Raw genomic sequence first — 17,850 nt, 5'->3', positions numbered from 1 at the left:
AAAACATCATAGAAATTGCTTCTAAGATGCGTTTCTTAGAGATTATTTAGTCACAGATGCTCCGCCCACAAGTTGGTGGAAAGTCTGATAATCGGACCTCACTGTCAGGATTCTGCCAGTTGAATTCTAATTGGCTGTCTGCCTCCTTCTACATGTCTTTCAACATAGCCAACTTGTGATTGGTCCTTTTGCTTGTCAGTAATAATTATTTTCCTTCAGTAGTAGACGGTTTTGAGTCATGATAAGTGACAATATGTCTAACAATGCGAGACTAGTTCATATTAAATGGTTGAAATGGTTGGGTCTTTGGCCATGTAAAACTGAACATAGGGCTTTGCATTAATGACATTGTTGCCGTAACTAATAAGCTTAACTAATAAGCACTTAATTGATAAATAAACAACATTTTGTTCCTTTTCCAGTGAACCATGGTTTTCAAGAAAGAGTAAACGTATGAAACTGTAACTTAAATAAAAAAAAAAGAAACTGTAGATAAGGTGTGAAAAGCTGTTTCTCTGAACAACAGTGTGAAACAGCAATGATTTCTTTTTTCAGAAAAGTGCACACTGGTTTTCAACAGAGAACCTGGCAGCAGGTGGTGACAACTTGCACATGGCATCTATTTTAACTTGAGCTAGTAATGAGAGGTTAATGTAAGTTTAGCACTTGGGAATATGTATGTTTAGCCTGTTAGCCTATCACTGTTTATTCCTGTTATTTTTCTCAGTGTCCTTGTTTTTCTATTATACTCATAATATGTTATGCCAGACCCATTCATATTGTATAATTCATATTGTATAGTTGGACCCTTAACAATGAAAGATGTATTTTGTTTTCTTGTCCTTTACAGAATGTTTTATGATGAGGAGCTTGAAGGCTCTGACGGGTTCTATAAGTCTCAGCCGCTGGGTCTGCAGCTGTGCTATGCCCTCTACAACCTGCTGGTGGCACACTCTGACATGGTCTGTTATCTGGTCATCATTCTCAACCACATGATCTCTGCCTCTATGGTTACACTGGTGCTACCCATCCTAATCTTCCTGTGGGCCATGCTGTCTGTGCCACGGCCTAGCAAACGCTTTTGGATGACCGCCATAGTTTACACAGAGGCAAGAGCATTTTTAGTACTGAATAAATTTATTCTGCAGTTGTTAAAACTACTGTTTTATATTGTTTAGCTGTAACTGATTGCTCTGCTTTATATAAATTTGTATCTTTTATTTCTTCAATTAAGAAGTGGGTAAAATTTTTCTTTCAGGTTACCATCGTCATCAAATACTTTTTTCAGTTCAGTTTCTTCCCGTTCAACCAAAACCAGCCTGATAGAAATAAGCCTTATTTCCCACCTAACATCATTGGGGTCGAAAAAAAAGATGGCTACGTGCATTATGACCTTGTCCAGCTCCTAACCCTGTTCTTTCATCGCTCCATTCTTAAGGTGCTTTCCTTTTTGAATTTTCCTGTGCTAATATTTCAACTCTGTTCTAGATTATGAAAACAAAAAACAAAACTGAGAATTTATAAAAAATATTTCAATATTATAAATGAGAGTTGTGAAATACTGGAGTCCCGCTCCAGGTGGCGGTCTGAGAGGAGTGTAGTGTGTTCTCCCTGTGTCTCGTGGGTTTCCTCCGGGTGACTGTCTGTGAGGGGTGTGGTGTGTTCTCCCTGTGTCCGCGTGGGTTTGCTCCGGGTGACTGTCTGTGAGGAGTGTGGTGTGTTCTCCCTGTGTCCGCGTGGGTTTCCTCCGGGTGACTGTCTGTGAGGGGTGTGGTGTGTTCTCCCTGTGTCCGCGTGGGTTTCCTCCGGGTGACTGTCTGTGAGGAGTGTGGTGTGTTCTCCCTGTGTCCGCGTGGGTTTCCTCCGGGTGACTGTCTGTAAGGGGTGTGGTGTGTTCTCCCTGTGTCTGCGTGGGTTTCCTCCGGGTGACTGTCTGTAAGGGGTGTGGTGTGTTCTCCCTGTGTCTGCGTGGGTTTCCTCCGGGTGACTGTCTGTGAGGAGTGTGGTGTGTACATTGGTAGGTGGATTGGTGACTCAAAAGTGTCCATAGGTGTGAGTGTGTGTCCACGTATAAAGGACTAGCGCCCCCTCTCGGGTGTGTTCCCACGTTGCCCCCAATGATTCTGGGTAGGCTCCAGACCCACCATGACCCTCAATTGGATAAGCAGTTACAGACAATGAATGAATAAATGAATGAATTAATGTATGTGAAATACTCTTTAGCAAACCTAATTAATTAGTAAATGGCAACTTCAGTTTATAGAAAATTAAGGTTTTTAAGGTGTATTAATTTAATGATAAATAAAGAGTATCTTAACACCAATAGTTGGCCTAACCTTTAATAAATATAAAAAAAAAAAATGACAGAATAATTTTATCCAGAATACAGTATGATATACAGCTCCATTTAATAGCTTACAGTTGGCCACTTGATGACTATTTGTTTACTCATTGTTTGTGTTTGTCAGTGCCATGGTCTTTGGGATGAGGATGACCCCAAGGCAACAAAGAAAGACACCTCTATTCATCATGACAAGTCTGAGGATGAAGAGAAGATGGCTGTGGCAGTCCCACCTGAGGAAGAGCAGAAGAGCTCATCTCCAGTCTCCATAAAGTCTATCAACATGGGTACTTCAGTCGACTTTGTGCAGGTCCATGTACATACGCGATTCCCTGGGCAGCACACATACCAGCGACGCAAGAGCTCAAGTGGGACCTCACACATTTCGCGCAACTCTTCTATGCGCTCAAAAAGAGGTGAGGGGTCACAGTATTCGTAGCATTTGTCCAAATGGCAAGCTTGGTTAGGTTTGGTTATTTCTCAAATATTAGCTTAGATTTTGCCTTCATACTTAATTCACCTTCAGCATTTATTTTCTGTATGTTACGTTTATCTGGACCAAAGCTGGAGACATTGTTTGATTGATGAGTTTGTTAAAGTAGAACTTTAATACGTATGATCTGATGATGATGATTGGCATCATACTGCAGAAATGATCGCTGGCTGTATTTGCCTTTAAATGTCAGATCTAGCTCTGGTTAATAGTTCCCATGTTATGACACACCTTATTTTAGACTTATATATGTCTCATATGTTCTACTCCCAGGCAGCACAAGCACAAGGAACAGCATCCATAGAGAAAGCATTGGTGCCAGCAGGCAACCAAGGACTCGTAAAGAGCTCATCATCGCAAAGCTTCGAGAGCAGCTCATCAAAGCCAAGGTCTTTGTACTCAAGAAGTAAGTGCGTAGACAAAACAATACCTGCAGATATTACAATATATATATATATTATATATATTTATGTATGCATATATAGGTACAAGTAAATATATGCACATACATACACCAATACACCAGGGGTGTTCAATATGTTGTAATTAGATCATTTTAAAATGGTACTGAGACTTGACATTTTCTGAAGGTATTTGAAGAAAACATCATTAACATTGTGGCTAATAAACCAAATCTAAACCATTATGTGTTGCAAAAGAATGTTGCATGCCCATTAAAGGCATTTCCAGAGTGATTTTTACAACCAGAAAACAATTTTCTGGTGATAGCGATATATGATAATTGCTTGTGTAAAGGTGAAATGTATTTTTTCAGGGAACTAAGAGGCTAATTGCTAAATCTAAAAAATAAATAGAGTTTAAGTGTGATTACTTACAAAAAAAAATATAAAACATTCCATTAGTGTTTTCCTTCATACCTATACGGAAAACGTATTTAACGCCCCTCCTATATGAATTATGTTATGAATTAAAGCATTCTATAACATGTAAACATAAGTGCATACATCATGTCATGTAATCTGTTTTTCATGTTTTTGCCAGAGCGATGGAGATCTACATGCCTATCCGTCAGTTCTTTTATAACCTGATCCATCCTGAATACAGTGCTGTAACTGATGTCTACGTCTTAATGTTCTTGGCAGACACTGTAGACTTCATTATCATCGTCTTTGGCTTCTGGGCTTTCGGGGTATTTGAGATCAGACTTGTTTATGTAACAAAATTCCACAGCATTAGCAGATGTTTTATTAATATAGGAAGGTGTGGTTTGTTATGAATTAAATATATATGAAGCTATAAATAGCATAGAATTTAGTTATTAATATATTTACCAACTCACTGCAAATATAAAAACTCTCTCTCAATAAAATAATATGTGACTTGAGGCTAGTCCGTCAAATATGAATATGTTGTATGCCTATCCTTAATTAAAATACAAAAAAACTACAGAAGGGTCGGCATGGTGGCGCAGCAGGTAGTGTCGCAGTCACACAGCTCCAGGGACCTGGAGGTTGTGGGTTCGATTCCCGCTCCGGGTGTCTGTGAGGAGTTTGGTGTGTTCTCCCTGTGTCTGCGTGGGTTTCCTCCGGGTGCTCCGGTTTCCTCCCACAGTCCAAAAACACACGTTGGTAGGTGGATTGGCGACTCGAAAGTGTCCGTAGGTGTGAGTGAATGTGTGTGTGTGTGTCTGTGTTGCCCTGTGAAGGACTGGCGCCCCCTCCAGGGTCTATTCCTCCCTTGTGCCCACTGATTCCAGGTAGGCTCTGGACCCACCGCGACCCTGAACTGGATAAGCGGTTACAGATAATGAATGAATGAAAAGCTACAGAAAATCAACCGGGCTTAGTGCTTAGTGCAAAATAGTCATGCATAGTGATAGTATTGACAGCAACACTATATCCTCCCAAACCTGATAGAAGTTGGGAATCTGTGTATGTTGAATTATAGATATACAGTGTGCAGTGATGGGAGATTAAAGAAGAAATGTGGAAGGAGTAAATAACCATAAAAAACTAGTGCTATCAAACATGAGACTGTGGCTTCTTAAACTCTTTTAAATCTGCTTCAACAAATGTAAGAGCATGTGCATGTCGAATAGATGCTTTCTGTGTAAATTCATGTCTTTTTGATTGTATGAAAGATTTACGAGGCTTCCTTTAATATTGGATGCACTTGATTACATTTCAATTTGTAATACAAATTTGTTTTGTATTAGAGGAAACTAAAATTATGGAAAAAGCTTGATGCACAATCTTATCTAAAGATAAGGGATGAGTGTGGATAAAAAAAATCAACCCCTTCCATTAGTTTGCCAACACAAACTTAACAAGGAACACTAAAGTTCTTGATTTTAAAGTAATTTGGTGCAGCATCAGGAGTGTCCAGCTGCAAACAGGAAAGAATAGGTAGATGGAATAAGCAGACAATCACTTTAAATAGAGTGTTTATAAGTCATAGACAAATAGCCTTTTTATTCTGTCATTTTGTAGATTGATTAATTGTAAACCAACATTGATCTGTTTTTTATTAATATGTGGCCTTTAGAAACACCAAGGAGGAGCAGATATCACATCTTCACTGTCAGAGGACCAGGTACCAGGACCCTTCCTTGTCATGGTCCTGATCCAGTTTGGCACAATGGTGGTGGATCGGGCCCTGTACCTCCGTAAAACTGTGATGGGGAAAGTGATTTTTCAGGTCATCCTAGTGTTTGGCATCCATTTCTGGATGTTCTTCATCCTTCCAGGTGTGACAGAAAGGTAATGCAGTCTAGACATTGTCTCTGCAGCCCAAGACACTCATATCTTTCAGTCACTGTTAGTAGATACTAATGGAGAAAAAACAGTTCATTATTGTCCACTCATTTTAAGTTTTTTAAATGTAGGTTAATCTTAAAAAAGCCACAAAATGTGCATTTAACCTTGTGATATTCAATAAATATTGTTATATATAACCCAAAAAATTAAGCAGCTGCTTAAGTTGCTTATTTTGTCGAGGCAGCACTGCTAAGTCATGTTAAATGAAGATGGCCCCCCTCTCTTTTCTTCTCTAGGCGTTTCAGCCAGAATAAAATCGCCCAGCTGTGGTACTTCGTGAAGTGTGTTTACTTTGGCCTGTCGGCATATCAGATCCGTTGCGGTTACCCCACTCGTGTGCTGGGCAACTTTCTGACCAAAAGCTACAACTACGTCAACCTCTTCCTCTTCCAAGGGTGAGAGCATAAGCTGTAAAGTTTGTGGAAAGAGTCGTGTCATTTAAAATGGTAGAATACTGGAAAACTTTATTATTGGAGATTGTGACTGCATGCAAGAAAGGAATTTATATAGTAAACTATAGATAGTACGTTTACATGGGAACCTTGAGAACGTGAATCATGTAGACATTCCCTACTACAAATCAAGTGGATTCACAAGTAATACATTGGAACATGCATAACATCTTTAGACAGAACAATGATTGACAAGACAAAAACAAAGACACAGGGCTTTTGAACATAAAGAGAAACAGGAACACCTGGGTGCTCTGTCACAGGACAACCGTGGTTAGAGGAAACATGAGGAACCAGGATCAAAACACAAGCAAAATAAACAGTAATAAAGCACAGGGCAGTGGCAGAGCATGATAATGTTAAATGGGTGTTTATACTGACATATTAGTGGATTCATAGCATGTTATATACTATTCATGAGCCTTTCAGATCTTACTTTACGAGTTGTTAAAGGCCATGACATATTGTTAAGCAGGACTTATGATGTAATATGCATTATTCTGATTATTAATTATATTTGTTTTAATGCTACTCAGAATAATGCATGAGTGTGTGTTGCCCTGTGATAGACTGCTGCTCTGCCCAGTGTGTGATTCTGCCTTGCGTTCAGTCCTTCTAGGTGGGCTCCAGACCTCCAATGACCAACTGAATAAGCAGTTACAGACAAGAAATTACTGAACATTAATGATTCTAGAATTCATTAAATGCATCAGTATGTTTGTAATATCATGCCATTCACACTCAGTACATTTTCTAGTTTAAAGCATTCTGTTCTGTAGTGGTAATGTAGTGGTAATCACTGGAATTTCAGGTCATCTGGACTTTCAAAACTTTTAGAAAAATACCTGCTGTTCATTTTTCGGAACATTTTCTGAGCTCACAAAAACACATGGGCTGAGTAATTACAGCTGTGTAATTCTTAATAACATGCGTAAATCAGAGGAAAGTCTCTGTAGAGTGGAATAACACTTCTGCCTTCTATGCAGGGAAGTAATTTTCTTACTTTTTTGTTTAGGTTCCGTATGATTCCGTTCCTGACTGAGCTGCGAGCTGTGATGGACTGGGTGTGGACAGACACCACACTCAGCTTGTCCAGCTGGATCTGTGTGGAGGACATTTACGCCCACATCTTTGTTCTCAAGTGCTGGAGGGAGTCTGAGAAGGTGAGAGACTGAAACATGTTGTAATAAAGAGGTTCAAAGAAGACATAATGGATACAAAGAAAAATCATAATTTTTTTGTATGTATCTAAAATAACTAGATGAGAGCTTGTCCTGACCTCCCCTGTTTGTGTTCCAGCGTTATCCTCAGCCACGAGGCCAGAAGAAGAAGAAAGTGGTGAAATACGGGATGGGTGGAATGATTGTGATGTTGCTCATTTGCATTGTTTGGTTCCCCCTGCTCTTCATGTCTCTGATCAAATCAGTGGCTGGAGTTGTCAACAAACCTCTGGATGTTTCTGTCAGTCTCATACTTGGAGGGTTCCAGGTACGTGTTTGTGGGGGTTTTGTAGGTGGTTGGATTTTTAGATAAATTCTCACATTCACAAATAATCCACAACATCATTAAAACACTTACTTACAAGGTTCTACTTATGTATTGTTTATTTATTTATTTATTTATGTATGCCAAACACACATCTATAACTGAACAATCACAATGAAGCATAAACAAACCCCATTTTCAGAAATTTGGGATGCTGAGAAGAATATAAATAAAACAAAATGCATTCATTCATTATCTGTAACCGCTTATCCAGTTCAGGGTCGCGGTGGGTCCAGAGCCTACCTGGAATCATTGGGCGCAAGGCGGGAACACACCCTGGAGGGGGCGCCAGTCCTTCACAGGGCAACATAGACACATACACACACATTCACTCACACGCTCACACCTACGGACACTTTTGAGTCGCCAATCCACCTACCAATGTGTGTTTTTGGACTGTGGGAGAAAACCGGAGCACCCAGAGGAAACCCATGCAGACACAGGGAGAACACACCAACTCCTCACAGACAGTCACCCGGAAGAAACCCATGCAGACACAGGGAGAACACACCACACTCCTCACAGACAGTCACCTAGAGGAAACCCACGGGGAGAACACACCACACTCCTCACAGTCATCCGGAGGAAACCCACGCAGACACAGGGAGAACACACCACACTCCTCACAGACAGTCACCCAGAGGAAACCCACGGGGAGAACACACCACACTCCTCACAGTCATCCGGAGGAAACCCATGCAGACACAGGGAGAACACACCACACTCCTCACAGACAGTCACCCAGAGGAAACCCACGGGGAGAACACACCACACTCCTCACAGACAGTCACCCGGAGGAAACCCACGCAGACACAGGGAGAACACACCACACTCCTCACAGACAGTCACCCGGAAGAAACCCACGCAGACACAGGGAGAACACACCACACTCCTCACAGACAGTCACCCGGAAGAAACCCACACAGACACAGGGAGAACACACCACACTCCTCACAGACAGTCACCCGGAAGAAACCCACGCAGACACAGGGAGAACACACCACACTCCTCACAGACAGTCACCCGGAAGAAACCCATGCAGACACAGGGAGAACACACCACACTCCTCACAGACAGTCACCTAGAGGAAACCCACGGGGAGAACACACCACACTCCTCACAGACAGTCATCCGGAGGAAACCCACGCAGACACAGGGAGAACACACCACACTCCTCACAGACAGTCACCCAGAGGAAACCCACGGGGAGAACACACCACACTCCTCACAGACAGTCACCCGGAGGAAACCCACGCAGACACAGGGAGAACACACCAACTCCTCACAGACAGTCACCCGGAGGAAACCCACGCAGACACAGGGAGAACACACCACACTCCTCACAGACAGTCACCCGAAAGAAACCCACGCAGACACAGGGAGAACACACCACACTCCTCACAGACAGTCACGCGGAAGAAACCCACACAGACACAGGGAGAACACACCACACTCCTCACAGACAGTCACCCGGATGAAACCCACGCAGACACAGGGAGAACACACCACACTCCTCACAGACAGTCACCCGGAGGAAACCCACGCAGACACAGGGAGAACACACCACACTCCTCACAGACAGTCACCCGGAGGAAACCCACGCAGACACAGGGAGAACACACCACACTCCTCACAGACAGTCACCCGGAAGAAACCCACGCAGACACAGGGAGAACACACCACACTCCTCACAGACAGTCACCCGGAAGAAACCCACGCAGACACAGGGAGAACACACCACACTCCTCACAGACAGTCACCCGGAGGAAACCCACGCAGACACAGGGAGAACACACCACACTCCTCACAGACAGTCACCCGGAAGAAACCCACGCAGACACAGGGAGAACACACCACACTCCTCACAGACAGTCACCCGGAAGAAACCCACGCAGACACAGGGAGAACACACCACACTCCTCACAGACAGTCACCCGGAGGAAACCCACGCAGACACAGGGAGAACACACCACACTCCTCACAGACAGTCACCCGGAGCGGGAATTTAATCCACAACCTCCAGGTCCCTGGAGCTGTGTGACTGCGACACTTACCTGCTGCACCACCGTGCCGCCCTAAAACAAAATGCAATGACCTAGAAATAACGTAAACCCTATACTTAATTGAATATAGTACAAAAAATGTTAAATGTCAAACTGAGAAAATGTATTGTTTTGGTTTTTAAATATATGTTCAATTTGAATTTGATACCAGCAACACATTCCAATAATTTGGGACATGGGCATGTTCACCACTAAATTGCATCACCTCTTCTTTTAGCAACACTTTGTAAGCCTTGGGGAACTGAGGTGACCAATTCCTGTACTTTTGAAAGTTAAATGTTTTCCCATTGGTTGATATAGTATTTCAGCTGCTCAACAGCTCTGCGTCTATGTTTTTCAGTAGGTGTCAGATGTGGACTAGTTTACTAGTTTACTCTTTTACTAATGAGCCATGCAGTTGTAATCCGTGCAGAATGTGTCTTACTGAAAAAAGCAAGGCCTTCCCCAAAAAAGACATTGCCTGGGTGGCAGCATGTTGCTTCCAAAACCTGTAAGCATCATTCATGGTTAACAGTTAAGCCATGAAGCCATGCCATGCCCCTCAAACCATCACATTCCCTTCAATACTGGTTTTGGGCCTTGTCACTTACATATAGAGATTTCTGCAGAACTGTTAACAACATTATGTACAGTAGATGAAGAAATCCTTAATAAAGAAATATTACTCTTGAATTGTTGTGTTAGTTTATGGAGTGGTGAACCCCTCCCAATATTTACTTCTTAAAGACTCAGCTTGAAGACTAAAAGACAAAGACAGAGACAAATAAAAAGGCACTTGAACAGACTAAGAAAAAAAAAAACAGGCGAAGAATAAGGCTGAGATGACCATAAGACAGAAACTAAACCTAAGCCAAAAGGAACACAAAGACAGAAGGAAACCATCAACGAACTAAAAAAATCCCAACCAAATGTCTAAGATAAATAGGAGAAACATGAAACAGAATTAGAAGTGAACTAGGATATAAACAACAAATCCTAACCTAAGGAATAATTTAAATTCAAGATAAAGTTAGAAACACATAAGGAGTCAAAGAGCAGGGAACAAACCATTGTTACCACAAGAGACCAAACAAACTCAAGAACCACACAAGACAAATGACTGACAACCCTCAGACGGGACAAGGCTTATAAATCGACACAAACAAGGAACACCAATGAAAGTCACATGAGGGAAGGGGCGGGGCAAAGACAGGAACAGTAGGGTGAGTCACATGAGAGAAAGGGGCGTGGTTAGGCAAATAAACCTGGAAATAAACAGAGTTTTATTTTAATTTACATTTTTCAAAGCATCCCAAATTTTCTGGAGGTTTGTATGATATTCATTACTGATTTTTTTAAAAGTCCCAGGGCTATCTTTTTTATTGCTTCAGGTTTAGAATAATTTTTCCTTTCATTTTAAGCTGATAGATATTGCATTAATATTAAGATTTTGTAAAGCTGTTTCTTCTTTTCAGTTCAAATCTTTGAATTCAGATCATTTTGTTTTCATTCAGCCGATCTTCACAATGAGTGCTCAGCAGAACAACCTGAAGGAGATATCTGAGGATGATTTCAGAGCCTTTTTTATGGAGTTTAAAGATTCTGTAAGTAACTGGCCATAGGAACAGTGGATGCATTTTATTCTGTTAAACATGACAATGGTATTTACAAATCATAGTCTATAAATACTTAGTTAAGTGGTTTAAATGCTAATTAACGGTGATAGTAATCTGTGTAATAAGTTTTACTTAATAACTTCTACACCTTTAAATCTAAACTCTGCTACGTGGTGAAGGAAAAGATGTTAAAATAAGGTACTGTTTCACCTGTAGGCAGCTTTGCAGTTTCTGGAGGGGTATACGTTTGAGGATGTTACTATAGCCCACCTGGAGGGAAGCTCCAACTCACTGTGGACTATCAGCCCCCCCAGTAGGGTCAACCTGATAAACATGCTAGGCAACGAGACGCATTTCCCTTTAACCATGACCTGGTCTATTCAGAGGTACAGCTCACTCACTGTTTTACTGAACAACATGCAAATTAGAGTAGTAGAGTTTCCTTTACACTTTTAATAAAATGGTGTTTTAATGTTTAAGATTGCTATGGTGAAACTAATTAGTTATGACTAATTAAACTAAATAATGATGACCAATTTATACAAGACCTTTTTCTAATGTTATTTAGGTCCCTGTTAGAAGTCTGCACAAGGCGGGTGTCTCTGCAGGTCCAGCGTGAGCCATGCAATAAATAGCAGGCAGGATAACATTCGCAACTCCCATGGTCACCTCAGGCAGACAGTTAATAAGCTGGGGGCTTGAGTGGGCTGGAAATGCACGAGCGGGGGCTTGCTAGTGGCGGACTCAGACAGTCAAATTATTGAGTATAGGTGCAGGTGAAATGCAGGGAAAATCATGTAAATCTAACTTGTTTTAATACAATGAATCAAACAATATTCAATAGGAATAACGTCTGCACTAAATATATTTGCGTCTTTGGCTGGATTTTGGAGCTGAGACGCAGCAGGCTGTTTAATGATAGCGCTTTACAAGGATCCACTAAGTAGTTAGATACTAATGCTTGTTCTGAACACCACACCAAACTAGGAATGATGGAATGTATTTGAGTGCATTTTCAGAGTGAACATTCATACTTGTTTCTTTTTCTGTTTTACCCTTTAATTAACTAACTAAGAGAAGGTGACATGTATTAATATTGTTATTATTAACACACATTACGTTTATAATTTCTATACATATTTGACATAATTTTGAGATGCAATTTAAGATGCAATTTTGTGTCACTTGGACATATTTTCAATTTGCAAGTCAACCAACCATGGCTAACTTTGCATGTCCGAAACTAGGCAGGACAAATTACAACAATGAAGATGTTAATAACAGTAGGCGCTGAAGAGATCGGCCAGTCAAAAACACGGACACGTCTACACAATGTGTAGTCGCAGTCAAAGCAGGCAGGTGTTGACAAGTGAATGGAGCAGGCGTGTGCATTAAATGCTGGATTTTGCCAGCAGCCATGGGTATGACTGATGCTAGATTTTGCAGGTGGTTCCCTGAGTGAGAATTTTATCCAAAGATCAGTTTACTGGGCAGTTCTGTTATTATGATTGATACGACTACTGTGTCAGTGACCTGTACTATGGCTAATTGTCAACTGCTGATAAAATAGATCCTTTAATTTTATTTAATGCTGTAATTCAAACAATATTTCAATTTGGTTCATTTTTAGTGAAAGATCATTTTTAGCACAATACAAAGAACAGCTGGAATATTTAAATTATTTTTCTGTCACTGTTCCATACATATTTTATTATAGGGAGCTGCATAATTGATTTATATAGTTAGTACTGCAGTGTTACAGTGTAATATTGACTGCTGTATGTACACACGTCATATGATAACCAGCTAAGGGACTCTCTGTCTGAAAGCTTTCCCTAAATCTATTTTTTGTTCAGGAATCAGACTCTAGGAGCCAAAGCAGAAATGGCAACAGACAAACACACCATCAACCTGCAAGATGATACAAAAAAAAGCCTAATAACTTTACTCTCCGGTCAAATAGATGATCCTAACAAAAGCACAGTGTGAGTCTATGCTTAACAAGATAAGTTCACATTTATTGCACTTTTTTCTTTATTTGTTGATGTATGATCAATTGTTTCTTAATTAATTTTTAGGCTTATCACTGAGGTTTTCCCAAGATATATTCGTGCACCCAGTGACTCTAACGCCAAACCCATTGAACAGCTGAACAAAGGTAAGCATTAAGGGCTTTGACATGTAGCATATTTAAGTAAAGTTTCAGTAACACCAATCGACACAGCTGTAATTAGTTGTGTAACTAGATGAACATTCAATGAATTAATTAATGAATCTTGCATGAAGTAATGTTTTTTTGTTCAAAAGTGACATGAAATTGAAAAAAACATTTCTTTCTTTGTGCCCTAGCTTTTGAAAATATTACTATTACTTTAAAGCGTGGGGAAAATAACACAAAGAATGAAGAATGGTGGGTTGTGAACCAGCAAGAAAACCATCAATCAAAAGTACTTAACAAACTGAAAAAAAACTATATTGACCTCTTTATCTTCAGTGATAAAGTCAGCCCCCCTAGCCTAGGCTTCTTGGCTGGATATGGGTAAGTGGTGAGGGCTTAACCCAAATTTTTTTTTATATATCTATAAACAAACACACACACACACTGTACACTGTACACCAAGGGTGCACAACTCCGGTCCTGGAGGGCCGGTATCCAGCAAAGTTAGGTGATTCCTTTGTTCCCACACCTGATTCAACTCATCTGTTAATTGACAGGTTTAGGGGTTGTGTTTTAGCAGAGGAATCACCAAACTTTACTGTACACCAGCCCTCCAGAACTGGAGTTGTGCACCCCTGCTCTACATGCTGTATTGCAGGGCTAAATCAGAACGGCTCATTTCATTCATGCCATTTTTTCAGATTTTGGCAGACAACAAAATACTGGGTTGTTTCATTACAGTTAGCTGTTTACTCAGCATATGTGCTACTGCAATGAAAATGTGTTTGGCTTTTGAAGCATTACTATAAACTTTGGTACATTGAAAAAGACAATGCGGTAAAGATTGTTCTACATTTTAAAAGATTTTATTACATTTTAAGGCATGTCCCCTAAAATAGCATTTCAGTGGTGGACAACATGTATTTGTACCACAAATCTAAACAGCGATAAAAAGTGGTAAATATGTACTCAATAGAATACATAAATGTTTGAAGCACCCAAACTTGCCAAGGAAAAAAACGCAGCTCTTAAACAGGACTATGGTTAAATACACAAGTGCTTAATTGTGAATACCTCCACTTGCATGCGTTGTATTATATATTTTAAATGTGTAAATTAAATTACAGCATCAGTTAAAAATTGACTACATTCAGAATGAGGCATATGACACTGGCTTTAATTCTCTCTTAGCATCATGGGTTTGTACATGTCCGTGGTGCTGGTAATAGGCAAGTTTGTGCGCGAGTTCTTCAGTGGAATTTCACACACCATCATGTTTGAGGAGCTGCCCAATGTGGACCGCATCCTGAAACTCTGCACGGACATCTTCCTCGTGCGAGAGACAGGAGAGCTGGACCTGGAGGAAGATCTCTATGCTAAGCTCATCTTCCTCTATCGCTCACCAGAGACAATGATCAAATGGACCAGAGAGAAGAATCAGTGAAAATTTGTTTGCTGGTAGCGAAAATAGCAAAAAAAAAAAGAACATTTCGTTCACATGGCACAAGGATTAACACGGAAAAGCACAAGGCTATGTGTTGGCCCATGCTGCTGTCTGCTGGCGTTTGTGTAAAGGTGGGTCATACAGCAGCAAGTAGCTACTGTTATTAAGGGTAGCTGCACCTTACAATATTTGACCCCACATACAGTATCTACATCCAGTGCAGTAGCTGCCCAGTGAGAGTCGGATCTGCAGCCACTTGTATTTTAAAGGGCTTTTAATGGACATGAAGTTTTACCATCATGCATCACCACAAATCCAAAACTCTTCACAGCTGGGATTGCATGAGCCAAGGATGTGGTCCCTCATGACTATGCATTGATTGACAGACCGGTCATCAATCAATACCCTGTGTGATTATGTTTAAAGACTTTTGAGTATGTTTGAGATTTCTAAGGGACCTGTTTATGGGAGACAACTTCTGGATTTGGCAGAAGGTTGGAGAAGCTCAACAACAGCAATCACCTGACAATCTTCACTTGCCTTATTTATTTTCTACAAGTAGCTGCCTTTTCATTCACCGCCTTCTTCTCAGGAACACGACCCAGTCATTTCATTACGAGATGTTCTCTTTTTTCCATTTTATCAGGGCACTAGACTTTATCTCATCTGTTCATCGGTTGTATTCGAATAGACGGTGACTATCAGGAAATCATGATGACGATCTGATACTGAATATTGTCTGTGGCTGGATGAGAGTGGTGAAGCATGAACTTTCCAGAGGTGGCTGAAATCATTTTTGAAGCTGTACATGACTTGGGAGTTGTTATATTTGTCTGACTGAAAGGTATACAGCCTTGTGTGATAGTGAGAGAATAAGTTGTTGCTTATATTAAATGGGTGAAGCAATATGAATATACCTGCATTAATAAAACAGGGGTCAAGGTATAATAATAATAAAGTGGGTGAATGCACATAAAAATGGTGCGGTTTTCAGAAAGATGACAGTTGACTGTGACCTCGTGTGTTGAAACACATTCAGACAAAGTGAGAAAACTGGGAGTACTTAAGAAGAGGAATATGATTTGAATCAAAATGCCCCCCCCCCACGTTTTCAAACTATGCATTATTTAAAGTTATTGTAGCATGAGAGAAGAATTAATATTTGACTTGAGACGTTTTCATGACATCATATGTACATATGCTTTTACAGGGACAAAGAAATGTGAAGCTATTACGTTTACTATGTAACGGTACAAAAGGATGGAGAAATAAATAGCTGAACAAGATCCGTGACTTTCAAATAAAAGAACATATTGGAAAGGCACTGCTCTTGTCTTCTTTATGACTTGCTTGCAGTCGTTTTCTTATTCACCAGAAAGTTCAGAAAGAAGATTCCATATCAGGAATTACAGTTTGTATTTAAATATCTTTATGTAGCATGAAGCAGTGTGTCATAGGCAGATAGGGAAAAAACAACAATTCAGGCAAGCACAAAAATAAAATCTAAATCTTTCATCGTTTTCAGTCGAGACTCGTTAGATGTATGCACATGTGCAGTGCTCACAGCTGCAGCAAATCTGTTTAACTGGAGTCGATTAGAGGACACAGATGTGGCGCTGATGGCATTTTCAAATACCTTAAACAATCCCCTGCTCTGCTGCCCCCCACTAATGCACTCTTACATCAAAGACATACTGGAAAAACATCAGCAACTCCACCACTTGCATACATTAATGATGAACTGAAGATGGAACAAGAGGGCAAGGGTTCAGCTCCATACTCTTCACCCTCATCAAATATAAATAGGAACAGAAAAGCTTCATGTCTGTTCTGAGGACTCTGAGTACACAGGATGGGTATCGAGATGCGTATAAATACTAAAGATCTAGTAGAGGTGCTTTACAACAGCTTTTAAATGTTCAGATTCAGCATCGTAATTACCTCAAAGCTTTGCAGAATATAATTTTGAAGGAATCTTTGTCAGGACATTCTCGCTTTGTGTTATTTTAAACATCAAAGGGCTTAATTACATTAAAAACAATCTCCTCATCTCACACAATATAAATAAACATGCTGTGAACCAGCTGAGGTTTTTTTTATTGCTGAGCATACATTAAGATATAATCTAATAGAATAATGTACTATACATACAATTGTGTTTATATCTGATAATCCTATGGTCTGTTGTGCCTTTGGTTGTCTTTGTGGCGCTAACTTTTATGGCACTGAATATTTCTTGAGGAGTTTAGAATGTAAAAGCTTAGCATCATTCTTGAATACACAGCTCAGATGTCACTGACTGTCATCACACTGAAATATTTCGGAGCGTTTTATACAAGAACTGAACTAATAAATGCATTGATATCAGATTAATATGTGCATTCAGGGGAGTGTAGTGACTCCCAATGACTGTGCGGGCCATGAACTATAAACAAATGCACTGAACTGATTTGAATCAAAAAGTGTATAGTGCTGTTAAAAGTCAGAGACACTCTTAATTTCTTTGTTTTCCTGTCAAATGGTCATTAAGATTAAAATTTTCAAATGAAATCCCCAAGTAAGCAAAGGAAAATAAATTAATATCTGTTCCCAAACGTCCAAAAATCCCTCTTCCACTGAAAAGACACCTCTGTGCTATTGGTCTGAAAGTGTGTGCAGCTGTGAGGAGGTGACTACAGTTGTTCTCAAAGCAATGAACTTAGTTGTTATAACGTAATACTGATAAACTTGGCCTGACTTTTGCAGAGTACTCTACATCACTGCCACATAAATGAAATATACTATATATAGGGTAATAGTCTATTTCAAATAGAACAAATGTGGTTTTAGAAAACAAGGTTGTGCTTTAATTAAATTAATTTCCCAAAACTTTATTTGCTGCTATTGTAGTGTTGTGCTATTATACTGGCGTACACAACAGTACCAAACCTCTGAACACTGGCATTCATCACTAACAATGACAGCTCCCCCAGAGGTGATATG

At 40.2% G+C, this 17,850-nt stretch overlaps 1 protein-coding gene across 1 annotated transcript in view; it reads left to right on the top strand.

Moving 5' to 3' along the window:
• Positions 1 to 16,176, top strand: part of LOC136675409 (piezo-type mechanosensitive ion channel component 2-like) — a 75,590-nt gene extending 59,414 nt beyond the window's left edge. The window contains exons 40-54 of the mRNA XM_066651941.1: positions 851 to 1,109; positions 1,259 to 1,438; positions 2,469 to 2,757; positions 3,108 to 3,240; positions 3,837 to 3,984; positions 5,340 to 5,554; positions 5,848 to 6,006; positions 7,079 to 7,226; positions 7,363 to 7,551; positions 11,165 to 11,254; positions 11,483 to 11,652; positions 13,123 to 13,251; positions 13,345 to 13,424; positions 13,616 to 13,805; positions 14,616 to 16,176. Coding sequence (XP_066508038.1) covers positions 851 to 1,109; positions 1,259 to 1,438; positions 2,469 to 2,757; positions 3,108 to 3,240; positions 3,837 to 3,984; positions 5,340 to 5,554; positions 5,848 to 6,006; positions 7,079 to 7,226; positions 7,363 to 7,551; positions 11,165 to 11,254; positions 11,483 to 11,652; positions 13,123 to 13,251; positions 13,345 to 13,424; positions 13,616 to 13,805; positions 14,616 to 14,868 — 2,632 coding nt within the window. The 3' untranslated portion in view covers positions 14,869 to 16,176. The remainder of the gene's footprint in view (positions 1 to 850; positions 1,110 to 1,258; positions 1,439 to 2,468; positions 2,758 to 3,107; positions 3,241 to 3,836; positions 3,985 to 5,339; positions 5,555 to 5,847; positions 6,007 to 7,078; positions 7,227 to 7,362; positions 7,552 to 11,164; positions 11,255 to 11,482; positions 11,653 to 13,122; positions 13,252 to 13,344; positions 13,425 to 13,615; positions 13,806 to 14,615) is intronic.
• The last annotated feature ends 1,674 nt before the right edge of the window (positions 16,177 to 17,850 follow it).

Source organism: Hoplias malabaricus, chromosome X1 (assembly GCF_029633855.1).
Source record: "Hoplias malabaricus isolate fHopMal1 chromosome X1, fHopMal1.hap1, whole genome shotgun sequence".
NCBI lineage: Eukaryota > Metazoa > Chordata > Actinopteri > Characiformes > Erythrinidae > Hoplias > Hoplias malabaricus.
This window is presented reverse-complemented; position numbering and strand designations above follow the sequence as displayed.